Source organism: Vicugna pacos, chromosome 10 (assembly GCF_048564905.1).
Source record: "Vicugna pacos chromosome 10, VicPac4, whole genome shotgun sequence".
NCBI classification, from domain to species: domain Eukaryota; kingdom Metazoa; phylum Chordata; class Mammalia; order Artiodactyla; family Camelidae; genus Vicugna; species Vicugna pacos.
This window is the reverse complement of record NC_132996.1, coordinates 65,135,588-65,159,325: the sequence shown is the minus strand read 5'-3', so window position 1 is coordinate 65,159,325 and position 23,738 is coordinate 65,135,588. Positions and strand designations below refer to the sequence as shown.

Genomic DNA, 23,738 nt, shown 5'->3' with positions numbered 1-23,738 from the left:
GCTAGGGCATCTAATACTATGTCAAATAGAACTAGCGAGAGTGAGCATCCTTGTCTTGTTCCTAAATTTAAAGGAAAAACGTTCAGCTTTTCACCATTGAGTATGATGTTAGCTGTGGGTTTGTCATAAATGGCCTTTATTATATTGATCTATATTCCCTCTAAATCCATTTTGGTGAGAGTTTTGGTGATGAACGGATGTTGAATGTTGTCAAATGCTTTTTCTGCACCTATTGAGATGACCATGTGATTTTTATTCTTCCTTTTGTTAATATGATGTATCACATTGATTGATTTGTGAATGTTGAACCATCCTTATGACCCTGGAATAAATCCAACTTGATCATGATTTATGATCCTTTTATATATTTTTGGATTTGACTTGCTAATATTTTGTTGAGGCTACAGTCATCAAAGATATTGGCTTGTAGGTTATTTATTTGTTTATTTAGTTTTTAAAAAATGGCTTCAAAACATTTTTAATTTCTAGTTTATTTTGAAAGAAATATATTTCCATTACTGTTCTCTAAGGTGATTGCTGTTAAAAAATCAAATTTGTCCTTATTTTTTAAAATCTATTTTTATATATAGTAGCTGACATTTGTAAATCTCAAACTCCCAAATTTATCCCCTCCTACCCCCTTTCCCTGGTAATAACTAAGTCTGCAAGTCTGCTAGTGTTTTGTAGATGAGTTCACAGTGTCCTTTTTTTTTTTAAAGACTCCACATGGGAGTGATATCATATGGTATTTTTCTTTCTCTTTCTGGCTTACTTCACTTAGAATGATGGTCTCTAGGTCCATTCATGTTGCTGCAAATGGCATTATTTTATTCTTTTTTATGGCATAGTAGTATTCCATTGTATAAATAGACCACAGCTTCTTTATCCAGTCATCAGTTGATGGAAATTCAGGTTGGTTCCATGTCTTGGCTATTGTATATAGTGCTGCTATGAACATTGGGTGCAGGTATTGGTATTATCACTCTTTTAAATTTAATTTTTTTGCCATTCAGGTGGATGAGTAGTGTTACATTTTATTCAAGTCTTCTATACTCTTACTGATTTTTGTCTGCTTGTTCCATCAATTGAGAAAAATTGCTAAAAATTTTCCAGTATGATCATGGATGATCTCGTATTCATTTTAGTTCTTTCAACTTTTGCTTTATGTATTTTAATATTACTCACAAATATAGAATTATATCTTCCTGCTAGATTGACAGCTTTGATAAAATTCCTCTTCATCTCAATTTCTCTTGCTTTAATATTTTCTCTAATACTAGTTTGCTTACCTTTGTTCTGTTTCTTTGCTTTCTTGCCTTCTTTTGGATTTTTCACATTTTATTTTAATAAACTATTAGGTTGATATTCAGTCTTTTATTATTCTTTTGGTGTTTACCTTAGAGATTACAACATGCACCCTCAATTTATTAAAGGTTGTTGTAAATTAGTTCTTTACTGCTTTACAGACAAGGCAAAGACCTTAGAACACTTTAACTATATTTGTCACTTTCCTTGTGCTACTTCAGTCTCTTTTAAATATATCTTAGCATGCCTAGACATTAATTTTTCATTTTTCATTTGTATTAGGTAGAATTGTTACAATTTGACTGCACATATACAATATAGTACATGTAAATACATATACCCAATATACTACACATATAGACATTATTATTTATATGGTCACACTTTTTTATATTTACTCAGACATTTATCCATTTAAAATTTTACTTCTTTCCTTACTTTCCTGCTTCTTCAAGTTTCCATCTGAGATCATTCCCCTTTTGTCTCTAGAGTACTTAAAATTTTAATTCAGCATTGAAGACTTTTGGCTTTTATTGTTTTTGTTAACAAGTCAGCCACCATTCTTTTTATTGTTTTTCTTTGAAGGTAAAATGTCTTTTTCCCTTGCCTGCTTTTAAGACTTTTTGTGGCTGGTTTTATACAGTTTTACTATGATGTACTTAGATGTAGGTTTCTTTGTATTTACTTAGCTTAGGATTGTAAACCTTCTTGAATCTATAATCTGTCATTTTTTTATCAACTTGAAAATTCCGAGATATAATAATCTCTTTAAATATTACTTATTTTCTCTTATCTCTACTTTCCTTCTGAACTTCCACATACATGGTATTAGAACTTTTCATCAGTGTCATCTCTTATCCTGCCATTCTCCACACTGTACTTTCCAACACTTTATCAATGCTTCAGTCTGATTTTCCCTTTTGCTTTTTCTTCCAGCTTACTGATTTCTTGTCAGTTATGTCTAATTCCTCTTCCATTCATATATTTAGACCTTGATTTCAATTATTGTGCTACTTCTAATTTCCACTTGATTTTAAAAAATAATTTTAATTTCTCTGATGAAATTTTGTCATTTAAGATTCTATAATTCTGTTATTTGGATCTATTGTGGGCCTGTGTTTTTTCTTGGATTTCAGTTAATTCTTATTTTACTGTGGTTGAATTCTAGATACTGTGTATGAAAAATTGTAGTGATAACTTGATTAATGCTATCTTCTTCTTGGAATGCTTTATTTTTGCTTTGATAGTGTTAGATTTAGGGAAGCTCACTTTAATACAATCTGTAACTGAGCTTAGCGTCAGTCTATGAGAGTCATGGCTCATTTTTGCTCACCTTTACTGTTAGGATTTAGCTCCTAAGGATCACAACAGAAAGTCTTGGGTGTCAACGAGCTTCTCATCCTCTGGTAAGCATGAGCTCCAATCACTGTCTTCACAATCTTTTAAGTATCCTGCAGGATTCTTAACTTCTTAACCTCTCATATGCTGTGTATGATTCAGAAAATGCATCTGGAGGAAAAGCTATGCTAAAAGCCTAGATCATCTCTTGGTTTCAACTCTGGAATCTTGGTGCCTTAAACCCCAGTTCCCTTAAATTCTAGATTCCCAATACCTTCAAACAGATGATGTTTTAAAATCTTGGCTTGCTTTTGTTGTGGTCTTTGTAGGAGGCTTCAGCTGCAGGAACCTAATTTTTAACTGCTGGAAATGGAAACCCTCCTATTCCCTTATTTTTAATTACCATCAAAATAAATCTCTTTCTATATAGCTAACCTTTCTCCAACCTCCAGTTATATATTTTCAACTGCCCAACAGACATCTCTACTTTAATGTCTCATAGTTATTTCAAATTCAACCTATTAAAAATGGAATTTATCATTTTATCCAATCCTACTGTGCCTTCTACATTTTGTATCATTGCCAGTATCACCCAATCTGGAAACTAGGGAGTTATTTTAGATTCTTTTTCTCCCCTTCATACTTTATGATTAATCAGTTAACAAAACTAAAACGTACCGTCTTTTTCACTGTTTGTCTGAATCACTGCAGTAGTCATCCATTACTTTCCTCCACACTCTAGTTGTCCTTATCAAATTTATCCTGTCTAATGCATTTCCCTCTATTTAACACTTTTTCCTCAAGTATAAATCCAAGTGTATAATTTCCCTACTTAAAAACCCTTCAGAGGTTTCCCACTGTCTGCAAGTTATAGTTCAACACTTTAAGTTATCAGTCTTTAATGACCTGACCCTATCATCTGGTTTCTTCCTACTTCTCCAACTTTCACCCTTGACCTATTCCTCCCTGTCATAATGTTTTAATTATATATATATTATATATATAAATACACACACACACACATATACATACATATATAATTATCTTTTTCACATTTTTTGCATGAGCTATTCCTTCTATTTGAAATGTTTTCCCACCTTTCAATCTGCTTGATAAACTACAATTAATCCCCTGCTCAGAGGCCATATTCTTCATAAAACTTTATTCCCTCTTGTTTCCCAACAGAAGGGTCATTATCTTTTCCGCACTATTCCAATTTTTTTATACTTCTGTTAATACATGTATCACACTGCATAATCTTAATTTGTTACCTGTTGGTTTCTTCCACTGAAATAAAAACTCTTTGTGATGAGGTACCTTATTAATTTTTGATATTCTGAAGTTTAATATATTCATTGGTACACAATAGACACTCAGTTAATGTGTGTTAAACTGATAGACATGAGCTAAGCACTGAAATTCCCAGAACAACAAAATCTTAATTTGTACTATTAGATAATGATTGATGAAACCTCTTGAGAGACAAGGCAGAAAACCAAAAAGAAACAGCAGCACATTTAAAAGAGAGTTACACATACTCATCGGCATGATTCATATTGTTGAGCGAGGCTTCCTGAAGTTCTGTTCCACATTTGAAGAAAGGATGAATCTGAATTCACAACGAATCCTTCGGAAATTTTCCTTAGTGTGGAAAAGTAGCCTGTTTGCTTTGCAAAGCAATTGAACAGGTGATCCAAGCAATGAGAAGAAATAAGAAGCAAGGGGGAATGAAAGGGACGAAAGACAGCAGAGACTTTCAGGGCAGAGGGGAATTTTAATGAGGAGAGGAACAGTCAAAGAATAATGAAGGGACTATGAATTCGATGCCTTTTGATTCACACTTTGTTCAGGTAGAAACTAGTTCAGGAAGAATAACTCAAGACTGAAATGTACTCTTTACATGTAGAGGCATAAATTATTTAAAATTCTCCTGAGAATGATACAGTATCTTGCTCCAAGTCTATGCAGCTTGCATGTAGAGACAATCACATATCTTTTTTATGGTCTCTTACAAGAGCTCCATTAGGAAGAGTTGACAGCTATGCTAGAGTGCCTAGAAAATAAAGTCTTCCTTATAATAATAGCATACTTAATTAGGGAAAAGCTTTCCACTTGGAGCCTACAAAAATATGTGCAGAGACTTTTCTTGAATACCAAAAAGAAAAATTCCAATTTGTTTTGCATTTTCTTTTGCAAAAAATCTGTGGGCTTTGTAGTAGGCTTGTTACACAGAGATACCATTAGGGCCCACATCAGGTAAGAGCACCAGGAAAATTCTCAACATTTCTAAGGTTTTACAAAGCACTCTCAGCTTCCTCTGTACCAGCTGCAAAAGACTCTTCATTTTTGCGACACTGAAAAAAAAATTAACCTCTCATAAGCCACATTATGATTCCTACAATCATATATGTAATAAGTGTAGTTTTTTTTAAAAAATATAAGCAATACTATTACTTATAGAATAAAATGCCATTTGTCCTCTTTTTGTTTTCTCTCTCTCTCAACCCACCGTTTTAATTCCTATTGAACCACTTTTAACTTTTGGTATACTCCCAGAGCTTTACAGAAAATATTCGTGGTCTTCTGCAACATGAGCAGATGTCAGCAGCACAAAAGTCCCCTTGTCGTGACATTCCCAATTATTACCTATTCCTTCTCTCTTAAAGTAATTGCCATTTTGACTTTTAGGTAATCAATCCTTTCTTTTTAATTTTACCAATAGCTTCCATCCTTCCCCGAACATTATAGTTTAGCTTTAGTTTTGCCGGATTTCAAACTTCACATGAATGGAAATTAAAAGTATGCATTTTTGAGCCTGCCTTTTGGTATTCAACATTATATATATGAGATTCATCTATGTTGTTAAGTGTAGATATAGTTTATTTTAATCACTATGCAGAATTTTATTACAGTTGTAGACTAAATGTATCACTACTCACTGACTGCATTTCTACTTTGGGACTCCCCGGAAGTGTCTCTTGCTACATGTGTACACACATTTCTGTTGGGTATATAATGAGGACTGAAATTACTGATAGGGTATGCACATCTTAACTTTTAGTAAATAATGCCCAAAAGTTTTCAAAGTGTTGCAATAATTTCTATTCCAACTAGGAGTGTGTGAGAAATTTCTTATATCCATAGTCCTTATTATCACTTAGAATTATATATTGAAATTTAGTCATTCTGTTAGGCACCTAATATCTCACTGTAGTTTTATTTTAGTGACATTTTTGAAAAGGTTGGATTTATGTCTGATGTTTTGCTATTTGTTTTCTATATGTCTCATGTCTTTTATGTTCCTCTTTTACCTGTTTTTTAAAAATTAAGTACTTCCTGTGTATTATCTTAATTTATTAATTTTATTTTACTATAATCTTTTGGATTTTCTTAGTCATTGGCCAGGGATTACAATATGCATTTTAATTTATCACAATCTGCTTCAGATGAACGCTAATTTAATTCCATTAAAATATAGACACTTTGTTCTCATGTAGCTATATTCCTTCCCCTTCCTTTGTGCTATTATTGCTGTATATATTACACCTACATGTTATATAATCAACAATATAGTGTTATCTCTTTTAAAATATCAGAGAAAAAAGGAGAAAATATGTATCTATATACCAGGGGTTGGCAAATTATGGCAAATGAACCAAATCTGGCCCACTACCTGTTTTGTAAAGTTTCACTGGAACAAAGCCATTCATTTAAAAACTGTCTATAACTGCTTTCACGTTATAAGGTAGAGTTGAACAGTTGTGACAGATGGAATTAAGATTGATAATAGCATGGTCTTAAAATAAGGAGATTATTTTGGAAGATTTGGGTGAATCCAGTGCAATTTCTGCAATTGTCTTTTAAGTCAGTTAAGAAAGAATAAAAGATATGTTTACACTGCTTTTCATAATCATCTACACAATTATCCTTACTGACGCTCTTTATGTCTTCATGTGTATTTAAGTTGCATCTGATATTACTTCCTTTTAGTCTAAAGAACATTTCTTGTAAGGAAGTTCTGTCAGCCACACATTTGCTGTCTTTGTTCATCTGTGTATGTCTTTATTTCAACTTCATCTTTGAAGGATAGTTTTAAAGGATATAGAATTCATGCCTGACTGCTTTTCCCTCCAACACTTTAATATGCCATCCCACTACCTTAATGCCTCCATTGTTTCTGATGAGTCAGCTATTAATCTTATTGTGGTTACATTGCACATGAATTCATGTTACTCTTGCTGCTTTCAAGATTTTTTTTCTTTTCCTTTCTGGTAGGGAATTAGGTTTATTTACTTATTTTTAGAAGAGGTACTGGGGATTGAACCTAGGACCTCATGCATGCTAAGCATGCACCCTACCCCTTGAGCTATACCCTCCCCCTAAGATTTTCTTTTTATCACTTTGGCTCTGAGGCACCTAGAGGTGAATCTTTTTGTGTTTATTCTTACTGGAGATCATTCAGCTTCTTCGATGGATAGAATATTTTTCATCAAATTTGGGAAATTTTTGGTCATTATTTCTTTATTTTTCTTATTCCCTCATTTTCTGGGATTCTCATTATGCATATGTTGGTGCACTAGCTGGTGTCCCCCAAACCTCTGAGGCTCTGTTCTTTTTTTTTTTTTTTCCCTGTTCTCCAGACTGGATGGTATATATTGTTCTATCATGTTTTCTGATTTTGCCTTCTGTCAGCTCAGATTTGTTCTTGAGCCCTCTACTGAGTTTTTCATTTCAGTAACTGTATTTTTAAATTCCAGAATTTCCATCTGGTTCTTTTAAATAATTTCTATCTTTTTAATTATTGTATTTATTAAAAAAAATGTAGCAGCTTCATTGAGGCATAACTGAAATACAAAGAACTATATACATTTCATGTGTACAATTTGATGAATTCAGACATATACAAACACTGTGATACCACCGCCACAATCAAGGTAACAGACACCGATACTCTTATTTAACGAGCTATTATATCACCCATTAATTCTTCATACATGTTTTCCTTTAATTAAAGTCCAACATTTTTCTTCCCCTCTTCCCAAAAGACTATATCTATTGACTGCTTTTTTCCCCCCAAGTGTATGGGTCACTGTTACTGTTTTTTGCATGTCATGCATTGTTGCTGTTGTTGAAAAACGAGTTTTTTAGATAATATGTTGTAGCAACTTTGGATTCTGATTGTCCCTTCTTCCCTCTGCAGAAGTTGTTATTGCTTCTTTTCTGTGAGTTGCCTCTATCAATTTTGTGGAGTCTGTATTCCTTGCAGTATGTGGCCTCTGATATATCTGCTTACATTTTTTCTAGCTTTTAATCTCTGTTTTTATCTTTAAGGCTGGTTTCCTTGGGTTTTTCCCCTGGGTCAGCATAAGTGATCAGCCAGTGAGTGGTTAGAAGTTATGCTTAGACACCTTGTTATGGGCTGAACTGTGTTCCCCTAAAGTTCATGTTGAAGTCCTAACCCCTACTGCCTCAGAATGTAACTGTATTTGGAGATAGGGTCTTTAAAGCAGTAATGAAGTTATAATGAAGTCATAAGGGTGGGCCTTAATGCAATATGACTGATGTCCTTATAAGAAGAGGAAATTAGGACACAGACACATATAGAGGGAAGACCACGTAACAACAAAGAGAGAATAAGCCATCTGAAAGCCAAGGAGGGAGGTCTTTGGAGAAATCAACACTTGCAACACCTCGATCTTAGACTTCCAGCTTCCAGAATTGTGAGACAGTAAATGTCTATTGTTTAAGTCACCCAGTCTGTGGTAGTTTGTTACAGGAGCCCTACTGAAGTAATATACGCCTTACGCCAGTGAGACAACCACCTTTGTCAATGAATCGCTGTAGCTTAAGGAAAGTATTCAAAGTGTAGGCCATTTATAAATCTGTCACAGTGTTTACTCTGTGTTTGCAAGGCCTCTTATTCAGCCAGCAGTGACAGTTTACTAGGACCCTCTCCAGTCTCCTCAGTGCACGCACTGCCCCATGCGCATTTGTAGTCTTCAGGCCACAAGGGATAAATAGGATATTATCAAGGCCCACTTCGGCTATTTTGTTCTCAGAATCGCCCTGTTAAGTTTCTGGCTGGTTGCCCGACAAGTACTGTAATCTCAGTTAGACTAGGTATTACATTGATTTTTTCAGACTGTTTGCAACTGAGATAACTATTGTTTTAATAACATCCCTGGTCATAAACTTTCTGTGCTCTGCTCCAAGTAAACTCAGCCCTCTCCAGCAGTGAGGCTGCCGGTCCTCAGTCTGACTCACCCAGGGAAACTTCTATGAAATGGAACCTGGGTTTGCAGGAGTGAACTGGAAGGACCTGGAGCAGCCCCCAGCTAAAATGTCACAGACATCCCCTGTTCTTATCAAGTCTCCGTACATTTTCTTAAACAAACACTTCTCAATTTGCTTTGGTAAATTTCCAGAATCTTTAAAAGGTTGTTTATTGACAATTTTGTCCAGTTTTATAATTTCTTTTTAGGGAAATTCGTCAAATCCACACCCAGACATTTTGGAAGCCCTACCATTCCCTTTTCTTGGAAAACCTTTCTTCACATAGTCTCCTAGTTGCCTAGGCACTTCAGCTAGCCTCTGCTCAGACAGCATCCCATGTAATTCAGTCTTTGCCTTATCTCCTTACTTTGTTTTATTTTACTCTATGACACTTTTGAACTTCCTGATATTATTATATATTTGTTTGTTTACTGTCTTTCTCCATCACTGGAATGTAGACTCCCTGATTGTAGGGATGTTCTGTTAATCATTGCATCCTTAGTGCCTAGTAAAAATGCCTAGTAAATGTAATGCCTAGTAAAAAGTAGGCTCTCCTTATTTGTAAAAGAATGCATGAATGTTGGGTATCTAATTTTTTTAAGCACGCAAGAAAATGGCCAGTTTCATAAACTTCTGTGGTATTGTGAATTAGTACAGCATTTTGAAATGTTATTAAACTTGTAATTACACTTCTTGGAATTAACCACCTACAGAAATACTAGTCTTGTATGCAAAGATATTTGTATTGGGATGGTCATTGCATCATTGCTTATAATTTAAACAGGAAAAAAGTTAAATATGCAGCATCAATAAAGGAATGTTAAAATAAATACTAAGGAAAAGTATAATGCTATTAAAAGAGATTGTTTAGATATGCTTTATAATGGAAAGCTGTTTATTTTTTAATTGAAGTACAGTCAATTATAATGAGTCAATTTCTGGAGTACAGCACAATGTATATGTCACACATATACATACATATATTCATTGTCATATTTTTTTCATTAAAGGTTATTACAAGATATTGAACATAGGTCCATGTGCTATACAGAAGAAACTTTTTTTTAAAATCTTTTTTATATATAGTGGTTAACATTTGTAAGTCTCAAACTCCCAAATGGAAAGCTGTATATGATAGCTGAGAAAATGCATGCGACAAAACAACATGATTACACAATTAGTAACAAAGAAAACTGTGTGCCTTTTTGTGTAGATTTTGATATGTAAGTATGATTAGGACTACATTAAGAGGACAACCTTTACAATTTTTCACTTTTTAATATTGTTTCATGTGTTACTTTCGTAATTTTATAAATAAAGAAAAAATTAAAAAGTGAAGTAACTATTATCACGTATTCCATTTTTATTAGTCCCAACCAGGTATCAGAACACTTAATCTCCTCATAGTGTCTGCTTACTAGAAATAAATCTACATTCTTGATTTGCCAGACGGTTAGATAAACACTTACCAAACCAATACAGCCAAAGATCGTGTATGTGAATGCGATACAAAGTTCCAAGGGGTAGAAGCCCAGTAAAACACGTGAAATTTCTCTTCCGAGTCTCTGAAACCAGAAAATGGGGAGCCATCTTGCATTATTACCTTTAATAAATGCAAATACGTTCACAGAAGGAGCTCCTAATATAAAAGTCAAGGAAAAGAAGGGAAACAGAAGAATAAGGAAGCCTCTTTCACCGTTTGATTTCCCCAGGAATTTCTATTCCTGCGCTTTCTGCTTCATTTTCCTACTTTCATCCCCCTAGTTTATTACCTAGAGCTTTAGTTAGCGTTTCCTCCGTTTACACATAAAGAAACTAAGGAAATGGGGAAGTTAAAAACTTGTCCCAGGGGTCACACACAGTTAGTGAGTATGAAAGATAGCATCTGAATAAAGGCAGCCTGGTTCTGGATTTATACTGTTAACCATTTTTCTATATGAGAAGTATATTTCAGAGGCATGAACTTTGGGGGATGGCTGAACCTACCTGAGAACACTGACAACTTGATGAGTTTGTGGATTTAGCAAAGCCACTTGCTTATGTTAGAAAAGCTGGTGTATGGAAACTCTTGCAAAATATTGGCTGCCTAGGTATGTAATTTTACAATGTGTCTAAGAAAACATTTTGTGCAACTCATCACAGCAAACAAAGCTGAAACTTGTGTGCTTGGGAGATTGTGAAACTTATCATTAGTACTCAGTTCAGGTCAGATAAACACAGTGTCCAATGCTTGTGATACTTTTTGCAAACGTTAAGTCTTGGCAATTATGCCATATTATCTCAAACTGAGATTATAAGCTTATGAGTAAGAGTAGTAAGATAAAATAACTTGAAAGAATTCTATACTTACTAAATTAATTCCTCCCCTCCCTATCTCTGCCTCTGAAATTAGAACTGAAGATATGTAGACAAAATTTCCAGGGCAAATGGAAAATTTTCTTACAACTTACAGGCAAAATCTGATGCACGCTTATTTTATTTAAATCAATACATCATTCATTACAGATAATCTATTTGGAAGTATTATTGCATCTTCTCTCATTATCCTATTGTCTTCTAGGATTTTGTTCCCCAAGCTTGGATTCCTTCCACTGACGGTCCCTTTTATAATATACTGCAGGTATGGACAGGGGGTATACAAGGAAGCAGGAGGAAGCTTATCACTCACCTACAGTGACTCTTTTACTTAGAATTACCGTGAATTGAAAATTTCCAAATTGTTATTTGTTTTGTTCTGTTGTTCAGTAACAAAGAGAAGCTTCACTCTAATCTGTTTTCATTCTAAATGGAAGATTTTAATAAGTATTGCTAAAGTCTTTGGCAGCACTAATATTCTATGATTCTGAATTTTAAGCCAACAGAAGTGAAATAAATCTACTATGATATCAGTAAAGGGATTTACGTTTATTGGGAAATGTTGTATCTTAAAAAGAACTGTAGTTATTTCTTTGGTACGAAGTATGTGATTGGATATTTAATTAAATGGAAGCAAAGCAGATTCATGTACATTCAGCATTTGAGGACTTAAAGCAAAATTCATGTGAGACATAGAAGTAGGCTGTATATGAAAATATTTATGTTAAACCAAAAATTACTAGGTGTATACAATTCCAACTTTATGCATCAATAGCAGAATTCTTTTGTTGATTTTGGGAATGGTTTTAAGGTCTGGGATTGTACTTTCCTTTCATTAAGAGAATCATCCTAATATGTGTGTGTGTGTGTGTATATATATATATATATATATATATACATAAAACTTATCACTGAAGCCTTCAAATCTTTTGCTTGCCTTATTTTAATTGAGCATATCAAGAATCAAATTTCCTATTAATATTTATAAAAATTACATTAGAGTTATTTTTTAATTAAAACCTTCAATCAAGAGCTGACTACTAAATCAAAGAATTTAATGAGGACCAACAAAAGCCTTATTTTACCTCCTAAAACTTCAAAACTTCTGAAAAGAATAATTTTGAAATCAAGATGTTACTATAGAATTGGTCACTTACCGCTTGTCCAAAATTCCTATATGACACAGAATCAAAAGAAGACAACTCTAATACTGTTAGAACTGTTGCAATAATCACAGTAATCATGCACAAGATGTTCATGATCATGGCACATATAAGCTGAAAAGAAGATATAGGGTAAATTTATCATACTCAGAAAAAACAATTTGGTTAAACAGTTTGCATTGCTGAATAAGATCACTTAGTTAAAATTTTGATCTAGTTTCTAAAGCTTTAGAAGTGTTGGTATGCTTGCCATTAGAGTAAAATCTTTTTGTGGTTTATATGAAACCCGGTTAATTTGGAGGAAACATTGAAATATCATCACACCAATAAGCATCGATCTTCCACTTGGGCTCAAAATTATTATATTTTATAATCTTCTGAGTCACTTGGAAAAAAGTCTTATAAGATATGATTTCAACAAAAGGCATTCCACTGCAAAAAGAAAACAAAAGATGAAAACTGATTGCTTGTAGAAACAGGCCAAATAGGATTCAATGAATTTTAATCCTGGGTTTTCATTCTCTGGGGAAATCCATCAATATCTTTGGATATCAGTTTTTTATCTGTACAATTATGAGAGCAGACTAATTAATTTCTAACGTATCTTTTAGCCCTAAGAGTCTAAGATTTTTTTCTTCCCAGTATCTTTCCACCTATACCATAGATCTTCTATTTTGTTACAAGATACAGTCCTATTCCCAAATTAGATAGTTAGGAAAATGAAGTTTTACAGCAGTATTATGTGTGTGTATGTATGTATGTGTATGTATATATATACACACATGCACACATACACAGGCATTAGGTCCTGTTAAATTTTTTCTAACAGTAAAATTCATACAATGTTAAAAAAGGTAGAATACCAAGCCAAAAAAAGAAAACCTCTACACTTAAACTTAGAAATCTTTACACAACATAATTCTAACTAATACAGCATGTTTATGTACAGTAAATTATGTGCTTCTGGGTTTTCATTTAATTCCTTCATTGATTTTACAGGTAGGGTAGATTCCTTCATTGTTTAGATGTTCAGTGTCTTTTCATTACCACCTGTTAGCTCTGTGACCAGCGATTTCTAGGGTACCTAAACATTTTAACTTACCAGGCGTTGAGTTGGATGCCTTGCTACTTTTATTATGGAGACTCCTGAAATGATAAACTGGATATAAAAACATATATTTATAAATACTCATTGATAATGCTCATCAACTTAAAATATACTTTTAACAATTCCCTCTTCTAAGTCAATTGTTTTTAGAATACTCAGAGTTAAAAAAATATAAGAAAGTTTTAGTAGAAGGGGTCAGGACAAGTTTACATCAGGCGGTAAAAGATAATAGTAGAGTCACTAATAACAGAAACATATAAGGGACACTGGGCATAATTCAGGCAGTGGGTTGTGGAATGACTTAAGATGACCTAAGCAGCTCTGAATCAGGGACCAACTTGTTTATATCTGTGTGTACTTTCTGAACTAATTCAATTCTTACTTCTAATGCTATGTTTCCTACTGAGATGATACCACTGGTTATTAACTACTGTATATATATCCACATGTGAAAAAGTAGTTCATAACTCTATTCCAAGTTGTGTTTGTACAAAATACAGCTCTTAAGTGAGACTGTAGCCATTATTAAGGTAACAGCTGCTATTCATGTTTTTACCTTTGTTTTTTTAAAAAAGAGGTTCCATTATTTCATACTAGGCAATTTTGTCTGTTTCCCAGAAGCGTAAAGCTATGTCATATTGTTCGAATGTGGGTTGCACAATCCCTTAGAAACATTCCTTTTGTCTTATTTGTTTTAGTGCCTTTGACAAAGATCCAAGTCAAAGGCTGATTTCTGGAAAAATAGCATTTGTAGTGTACACCATATAAAGGAAGGCCAAGCCTGAAGCTTACTAACTCCTCAAGGATAACTTAAATCTACATAATCAGCAAGCATTCCATTCTGTAGCAAAAGCTACACGGAAGAAGGTACACAGTGAAGGTACGAACTAGTTCAGAATATAAAGTGAAAATACGTTGTGAATTTTAAACTAGTGCTAACTAGATTACCAAACCATGCACTTTACAAAATGCTTTTCAAAGTTTATGACCTAAAGCAGAAGATTTGTATTGGATTAAATTTAATTGAAATTTTAGATAATTTAATACAGGACCTAACTATGCTATTTTTATAACATAAATGATTAAAAATCCTGACAGACATGAATCATTTATCTGGATTTTGTCAGCACTTTCACTCTTCTTCTCCTATTGTTTTCCAAGGCAATGCTCTGACACCTGTAAGCCAAGGTGCAAAGGCAGGGGAACTCCCCTACAGCCCTCTCAAACGGTGGCCATCTTATCTCCTATAGCCCTTACATCACTGATTCTAAACATGGGTAAGTGACCCCCTTACTTATTGTTACTTCCTCATTGTTACTTCCAAGCATTCCCTCTCCTCCAGCTGTGAAGCAGAGGTTGTCAGATTCTATCACCCACTATCCCTTCTGCTTGAAGTCATCTACGGACCCCCTTGGTCACTCTTCTCTTTCTAGGTGAGTTTAGCTCTTAGCTCTCTCTCTCTCTGACATCTCCTACTCCTTGGTAATTTCAATATATATTTCTACGATGCTTCTTGTACCCTGGGCTTGTAGTTCTTTGAATTTCTCTCCTCTAATCCTTTCACTCCATCTTATCTCAGTCACTCACTCCCATATTCATTCTCTTGACATGTTTATCAATGAGAGTAACACCTTTCACATCTCAGTTTTAATTATCCCACTCTGACCTACACTTTCTTTCTAGTTCATGCTCTGCAGTATGACAACCCTAAAAATTCTTTGACCCCATCTGGATCTATAATTTGAGCCCCTTATCTCTGTTATGTTCTCTCCTTCACCAGCTTAAATTCCATGGTCAATTATTAAGATGCTCATTTTTATACATTCTCAATTCCTTTGCACCTTTCTTGTTTGATCACAGTTTTATGGTTAAGCCGAGATCCTGATTAAATTCTCTTCTCTTTCTTACTACATGCCTGTACCTATGCAGTTGAACATGCCTGAGAAAGATGTACTCAACCATCTCAACCCACCTCGCTATAAAATCACATGCCAAAAGCTTAAGCAAGTCCTTAATGCAGCATGAAATTCAAACTACCTTTCTACAATCCATGCACTCTCTCACTTTTCCTGGACGATGATTTTCTATCATCTTCTCTCTCCTCAACCAACCAACCATTTCTTCATTCACACTCTCAGCTCATAATCTTGCTCCCTAATTCACTGCGATATTTGAAGCCATCAGAAGAAAAGTCTACCAGCTTCCAACATGCCACTAGCTACCTATAAAATTTGTCTTTTCTCTCTGTTCCTCTACCTTCCCTCCTGCTACCTGCCTTGACACCATTTACATTAAAGGTGGGTAATTCTTTGTTGGGGGCTATCCTGTGCATTATAGGATGCTTAGCAGTATCCTTGGCATATGCCCACCAGATGTACACCCCCAGCTGTGAAAATAAAAAATGTCATCATCAAATGCCTTCTGAGGGAAAAAAAAAATCACCTCTAGTAGAGAACCACTGCTAGAGATGAACTGTCCATAGTCCTAGCTATTTGTGTATTAAAATGCATCATTTCTTACCTACACAAGTCCATGATTCTAATAACCCCTCCCTTCACCCTTTTATCTCATACATCGTTAGTTTTCTCTCTTCTGGTTCAGTCCCCTCAACGGAAGACATGATACTTCAAACTGACAAACAAATAAGCAAACTCTGCCTTGACCCTGGGTTCCCCCAGCTACTTCCTCATTTCTCTCTACCCCATTACACCAAAGCCCTTAAAGGAGTTGTCTGTATTTGCTGTCTCTGATTCCTCTGCTCATATTATTTTTTAAAACTATTCCAATCAGGCTTTTGCCCCACCATTCTACTGAAACTACTTGTCAAGTTTATTGTTGGCCTCCATATTGCTAAACCCAATGGTCAATTTTAAGTCCTTGTCTTATTTGGCAACATAATGAAATTTAATATAGTTGATATTTCTCTATTTCTTTGATCACTTGGCTTCCAGGATGTCACATTCTCCAGACTTTCCTACTACCTATGGCTGTCTAGAAACCATAGAATAGTGCAGGTAATGACAAATTTAGAAAATGTGTGAGTCTAGACGCATTGTGTGAGGAACCTAAGGTAAAGACTCTAAACATGAAAATTAACCATGTTAATGGATATTGTACTTTAAGATTCTGTCCTTCACATATCTGAGGACAATCCAACCTATGGTTGTCACTGTGTATTCACTCATCTCGTTATCTCTTGTAATAGCACTGATAAATTAAAGGTGCTCAATAAATATTTGTTGAAAAAAGAAATTTGATTTTGAATAAATAACTAACATGGGATTTAGTTACTTAATTCTCCTGAAAATTTTGTTTAGAAATTGTGCCCTATGTTCCACTAGTTACATGAATATTATTTACTGAATGTTAATCCATATAAATGTATTCTACTCACAATAATTCCCCATAAAGAACATCCTGTTCTGTAAGTTATAGGTTCATATGTCCCAAAGACTCCTTTAATTTGTCCCATATACAAAATCAACAGGAGATACCACATGAGAACATTAAAGATGCCAATCATAATCTGGATAGCCTATGAGAAGAGAATGCTATTAGTACTGAAACCATGTAATTTGTAACATAATTCCAATAAGCGTTAATTATAAGACACATTCAACATTTTTACAAAAGATGAAAGTAAAATAGCAATGCACCTAACCATGAAATCCCTGGGTTGGCTAGTTCAAAAGAAGGCCTTAAGCAGGAAGTACTGAGGTTTACCAAACAGGAATCAGCCATACTTGGATCATCAGACTGTTCAGTAATAATTCTGGTGAATTCTCCCATGAGAATGTTGACAGTCTGACTCTGCTACTGGCTTTGCCCCTAACTAGCAAGTAGTGGCATGAGAGGAAAGTAGTGAGGGTACTTCTTTTCCTTCCAGGCACACTTGGTGTGGATCTTTTTCACAAGCATGCAGAGGTGAGGTTGAGTCAACATAGAGATGCCAAGAATACCCAGAGTAGACTTACTTGCACCAGGTCTCCCTGTTGGACAGGGAATATGTTAAGGCAAGGGAGAATCATTACTCAATTTTAATTTGTAGTAAGATAATTATACCCAATAAACACGTACTGATAAATTTATTTCAGAATTACATGTATACTGCTATTTTGTCTACTGAATCACATTTTTCATTACTCTTTAAAAACTTCAGAGGGTACATTATATTCACTTTCATATAAACTTTGATATGAAGCTATTCAATGTTTAACTTTAATAGTTCTAGCTCTTTGTAAAACCGACAACATAATGCCATTTGCAGCAACATGGATATTCCTGAGAATGTCTGACTAAGTGAAGTAAGCCAGAAAGAGAAAGAAAAATACCACATGAGATTGCTCATATGTGGAATTTAAAACAACAACAACAAAACATAAATATAAAACAGAAACAGACTCATAGACATAGAATACAAACTTGTGGTTGCCAAGGGGGCGGGGAGTGGGAAGGGACAGACTGGGATTTCAAAATGTAGAACAGATAAACAAGATTATACTGTATAGCATTGGGAAATGTATACAAGATCTTGTGGTAGCTCACAGCGAAAAAAAATGTGACAATGAATATATGTATGTTCATGTATAACTGAAAAATTGTGCTCTACACTGGAATTTAACACAACATTGTAAAATGACTATAATTCAATAAAAAATGTTAAAAAAATAGTTCTAGCTCTTTGTAAAGCAAGTAATATATGAAACACATAAATGCAATTGGCTAATATTAAAGATATGTTTTAGAGAAATTGTTCTTTTTGTATAGAAAAACCACTTTTCTTGGTAACAATCTTATGCATTTAGAGTTAGATTTTTAAGGTTTTCCCTACATCAAATTTGGAAAAATTGCATTGTTTTCAAAGGTTCTTTGGATTTGACTAGGAGAAAATCCTCTATTAGATCTCAAAATTCTTGAGAGTCTGACTTCAACAGTCCCTTTGTTGTCCACCAGCCTCTAACACAGTACCCAGCATAGAGCAGTCACCCAGTAAATACCTCTTGAATAAGCATATCAGTCTCAAGAACATTAATTCCACATCACTTTCTGTTAACTGTAAAAGGAGTGAGTAGGCTTGATAAATGGTATCTAATTTTACGTGGTTTGCAACTGTTAAATACAAAACTATGAAATATCCAGGTAGCCAAATCTTGTAAAGGGCTCTTACAAGAAAGCAAGGATGCTAGTATGTGGAGAAAGACAAGATGAGTTTTCTTATTTAAAAATTATTCTTAACCTAGAGCCAATGCATGGGTTCCAGGAGGTCGTAGGCCTCTCCACTCACATACATACAACAATGAGTGCAGAGGATTATGATATGTGCCTAAGTGTGGGGAGAAGATTTAGAGCTTTCTTCCTATGCCCAAAGAGGTCTGTGACTTGAAAGATGCCAAAAACCTCTGCTGAAGAGTCAGATAGGAGATTTAGACAACTGGTCTACAAAGTAGCCAAATTTAAATGAAAACTTCATATCCATCGGAAAAATTTTTTCGTCTTCCTTTGTGTTTATTAAGAGAACTAGATAAATTCTGTTGATAATTTAATAGAAAAGACAAATTAATAATAATCCTACTGCATAGACATCAATATGGTAATTTTAAAAGATCAGCATTAAACTATCAGAGAAATGCAAATCAAAACTACAATGAAGTATCACCTCACACCAGTCAGAATGGCCTTTATTAAAAAGTCCATAAACAATAAATCCTGGAGAGGGTATGGAGAAAAGGGAACCCTCCACACTGTCAGTGGGAATGTAATTTGGTGCAGCCACTATGGAATACAGTCTGGAGGTTCCTAAAAAAACAAAAAAATGGAACTACTACATGACCTAGCAATTTCACTCCTGGGTGTATATCCAGAAAAGATGAAAACTCTAATTCGAAAACACATATACACCCCAATGTTCATAGCTGCACTATACACAATAGCCAAGACCTGGAAGCAACCTAAGTGCCCATCGAAGGATGAATGGATAAAGAAGATGTGGCATAAACATAATGGAATATTACTCAGCCATAAAAAAGAATGAAATATTGTCATTTGCAGCAAGATGGGTGGACCTAGAGATTATCATATTAAGTGTAGTGAGTCAGACAGAGAAAGACAAAATATTGTATCACTTATATGTGGAATCTAAAAAAATGATACAAATCAACTTATTTATGAAACAGGAGACTCACAGACATAGAAAATAAATTTACACTAATAAAGGGGAAGGCGGGGAGGGATATATTAGGAGTTTGGGATTAGCAGATACAAACTACTATGTATAAAATAGATAAACAACAAGGTCCTATTGTATAGCACAGGGAACTATATTCAGTATCATGTAATAACTGATAATGAAAAAGAATGTAAAAAGAGTGTGTATATATATATAACTGAATCACTATGTTGTACACCAGAAACTAACACAACATTGTAAATCAACTATACCTCAATAAAATATTAAAAATAAAAAAATCAGCAATAGATCTCTCTACAGTTAAAAAACACTTTTTTTCCTTCTCTTCCTTTTTTGGATTCATCTATTACCCTGTGTATACTGATTTAGTCAGTACATTTATATCTAAGCACATATTTGTTTATGAAAGGCAATGAGATCAAATTTGTAGAAGACAATCAATACTTAAGAAAAAAAGCCTTTCACTTTTTTGACTTAACCAAATCTGCCCCCTTCAGATTTAAAAATGGTCCTTATTAAATTGAAATAGTGCGTGATCCTGAATTTAGTCAAAGAGAAGTCTTACTTACCCCTAAGACAAGAGCATCTGCTGTAGAGATTTTTGAACAACACTCACACGAAGCCATACTACCAGCATTTCCTCTAGATGATTATGTCTCTAATCTTTGAAGATATCTTTGTTAGCAAACTTCTACAAAACAATACAAAACACATATACATATGCTTTGCTCAAAAGAGAATACTTGTTTCGTTTCCTATTGTTTTGCAACCACCTCCCCAAACTCAGAAGCAATCGCTTTTTGCTTTTCATGCCTTGTTAGAGGCATCAATTTGCATCCACCTATTCTGATTAACAGCTTCCATAACTGAAAAGCCCCCCTCTGTGACTAAAAATTATTGGCATATTACACTTTCCCTGAGTAGTGAAATTGTCTCCAGATGATAAAGTATAAAGAACACCCAGGGAAGAGTGTTAGAGGATTTTCAGTAAAGCTTTTAACGATTCATTTGCAATTTATAATTAAGTCAATGTATTGCATAATGCCATGTTTGCATTTCTGAAACCGAGTTCTTGGACTTAAACTCATCATTGGCTTGTGACTTTTTTCTGACACATACTTGCTACCTAGTTCTTCATTCTACGTGGATGAACTTTTTCCTGCCTCAGAGAAGGAACTTATCAAAGTTATCAAAGTTGCTTCCAAAATCCTAAAGGCCTTTTTTTGGTTTTGTTTTTCTTGTTATTCCTGCATTTCTCCCTGGTGTTTATATCACCTTCTTATTTACAGGAACATAAAAACTTGGCTAATAATTGTATCCCCTTCTGGGATTTTGTCCATTTGTGCGTCTGGAATTACATTGTTTAACATCTTCCAACATGACCCACTTAAGTCAATAACTTGAGTTATGCCACTTGGCCATCCAGGTGATCATCTAATGGATAATCTCAAAACTTAAGCCTTGGACTGTTCAGAAATGAGGGAGGAGTTCGACTACATGATCTGCCATTTCCTGCACCTTTAAAATCTCATGATTCGATTATTTTAATGAGTCTTTGGTTTCTAAAATTGATTTCCTGAACGTCTCTAAATTCTATAATGTATAGAAACAGAAAATGCTAGGGTAAAAATACAGGAGCTGGTGATAGCAAGTAGAGAGAACAATATGTTAATAACTGAAATATAATGGTAAACTTTATAAATTCCAACATCTCCTTTGAGAAATACCAAAGGAAGAGTATAGGCCTATAGGTAACCAAGATTAATCACTCTGCTTAAAAGACAGAATTACAGAATTGATATATAAAGTAATGAAGAAAAGCCATACCTAGATTGCTATTATTTGTCATTTTTCAGAGAAAAGGAAAATAATAAAATAAATCCTTTTGTGTATATAGAAAGGTTCTTTTCACATTTATAGTTGACAGTGGAAGAACCATGAGTGACTTTGGAAGTAGAAAATTTAGCATCACTCTAGCCTCCATCAGGCCCTCACCAAAACCACCCCAAATGAGGTATTCATTAAAATACTAAGAAAAAAAAGTGTATGTGTGTGTTTAAAATCCTCAGCTTAATTGATGGAAGGAAGAAAATAAGAAATGCTACAATATATTCCTGGAATAAATGATGGCTAATTTTTTAAAAGAATTCTACATTATTACTCTACAACCCAGTTAAAAACTAAAAATAGAATATAAAAATAAATCATTTATTTGTTTTTATTTTCTGGTGTTCCCAGCACTAAACCAAAGGCAGCTGCAGGGTAAGTACCTAGCCCTTATTCTCACCCATATCCTCACCCCATAAACTTGCCTTACATAAAATTCTGGAACAGTCACAGAGTGCTCATGTCTAGAAACCACTTCTCTATCTTTAGCAGGGATGCAACTCCTCACTGTCTTCAGAATAAAGTTCAAAGTCTTTGGCAGGGCCTACAAAGCCCTAGATGAACTGCTCCCTGGCCACCTTCTCAGCCTCATCCTGGCCACTCACTAGGTTTCAACCCTAACAGCTGCCACAGAGACCTCTGGGAAGCCTCCTCTGCCTCATGAGTCTGTTAGATACTCCTCTCCTTGACCCCCTGACATTCTGTGCATACTTTATATTACGGTGCAATCTGAACTTGATTTTCAAGATTTGCTCCCAAGTCAGTGTGGGCGCCCAGAAGTCCAGAAATTCATTTCTGTATGTCCAGGGCCAGTCCTGGGCTGTGACTGAGAGACTCAACCTTGATGAAATAAACCACAATGAGGCATCACTTCACACTGGTCAGAATGGCCATCCTCAAAAAGTCTACAAATAACAAATACTGGAAAGGGTATGGAGAAAAGGGATCCCTCCTACACTGTTGATGGGGGTGTAAATTGGTGCAGCCACTACAGATGACAGTCTGGAGGATCCTTAAAAAACTAAAAATTGAAGCACCACATGACTGAGCAATTCCACTCCTGGGCATATATCCAGAAAAGGCAAAAACTCTAATTCGAAAAAATACTTGCATCCCAAAGTTCGTAGCTGCTCTATATACAATAGCCAAGACATGGAAGCAACCTAAGTGTCTATCAACAGATGAATGGAAAAAGAAGATGCGGTATATACACACAATGGACTGTTATTTAGCATAAAAAAATAAAAGTGCCACTTGCAGCAACATGGATGGACCTAGAGGTTTTCATACTGAGTGAAGTCAGTCAGACAGAAAGATGAATATTAAATGATATCACTTATATGTGGACTCTAAAAAACTAATACAAATCAATTTATTTACAAAACAGAAAGAGATTCACAGACATGGAAAAGAAACTCATGGTTACCCAAGGGGGAAGGGTAGGGGATAAATTAAGAGTTTGGGATTAGAAGATACATATCACTATACATAAGATAGCTAAACAACAAGGATTTACTGCATAGCACAGGGAACTACATTCAATACCTTATAATAACCTATAATGGAAAAGAATCTGAAGCTGTACACTTGAAACTAGTGCAATATTGTAAATCAACTACAGTTAAAAAAAAAAAGACTGGAGGCAGTGGAGGGTAGTGAGGCCCAGCCTTCCAGCCTCCCCACAGGGAGGGAAGGAGACACACAGGAGGGTGGGGGTGGGGAGGCCTTGAAGTCTGTCTCCATGCCTCCTTGCGGCTTTTAACAGTTAAATCCCGTAAGCAAAGCGACATCATTACCCCTCATTTTACATGTTCAAGGTCCCAAGGATCGACTCTCGCCCTCTGAGGTCCAGACCCTGGCTAAAGGAGGAGGGGTCCCCGCGTGGGCGGGTCACCCTGCCCGGGAGAGCTTGTCCAGCACCCAGTCTGCGGCCTCCAGCCAGTACAGGCCCGGCTGAAGATGCCGATCTCAGCTGGCGGCGCCCTCAGGGCCAGGCCCCCATACCCTGCCCAGCCGCCATCACTGAGGGACCAAGGCGCCCAGGACCCAGCCGGCCCTCAGGCTCCTCAGGTCTCGCAGGTCTCCAACGGCAACAGCGGGCTCCTGGTGCGCCTGCGCAACT

The 23,738-nt window shown here is 35.2% G+C and overlaps 1 protein-coding gene across 2 annotated transcripts; it reads right to left on the bottom strand.

The window, feature by feature from the left end:
* Nucleotides 1-4,397: 4,397 nt before the first annotated feature.
* On the bottom strand, nt 4,398-23,717 carry MS4A13 (membrane spanning 4-domains A13). Of its 2 annotated transcripts, none has more exons than XM_072970040.1 (7): nt 23,413-23,717; nt 20,299-20,420; nt 16,937-17,077; nt 13,537-13,593; nt 12,429-12,548; nt 10,386-10,481; nt 4,398-4,997 (listed from the first exon to the last, which is right to left on the bottom strand). In XM_072970040.1, the coding sequence occupies exons 2-7, from the start codon at nt 20,353-20,355 to the stop codon at nt 4,938-4,940; spliced, it is 531 nt and encodes a 176-aa protein (XP_072826141.1). In that variant the 5' UTR covers nt 20,356-20,420; nt 23,413-23,717; the 3' UTR covers nt 4,398-4,937. The 2 variants fall into 2 exon arrangements, with proteins under 2 accessions (XP_072826141.1, XP_072826142.1); XM_072970041.1 differs by having other exon boundaries at nt 23,621-23,705.
* Between the last annotated feature and the right edge of the window lie 21 nt (nt 23,718-23,738).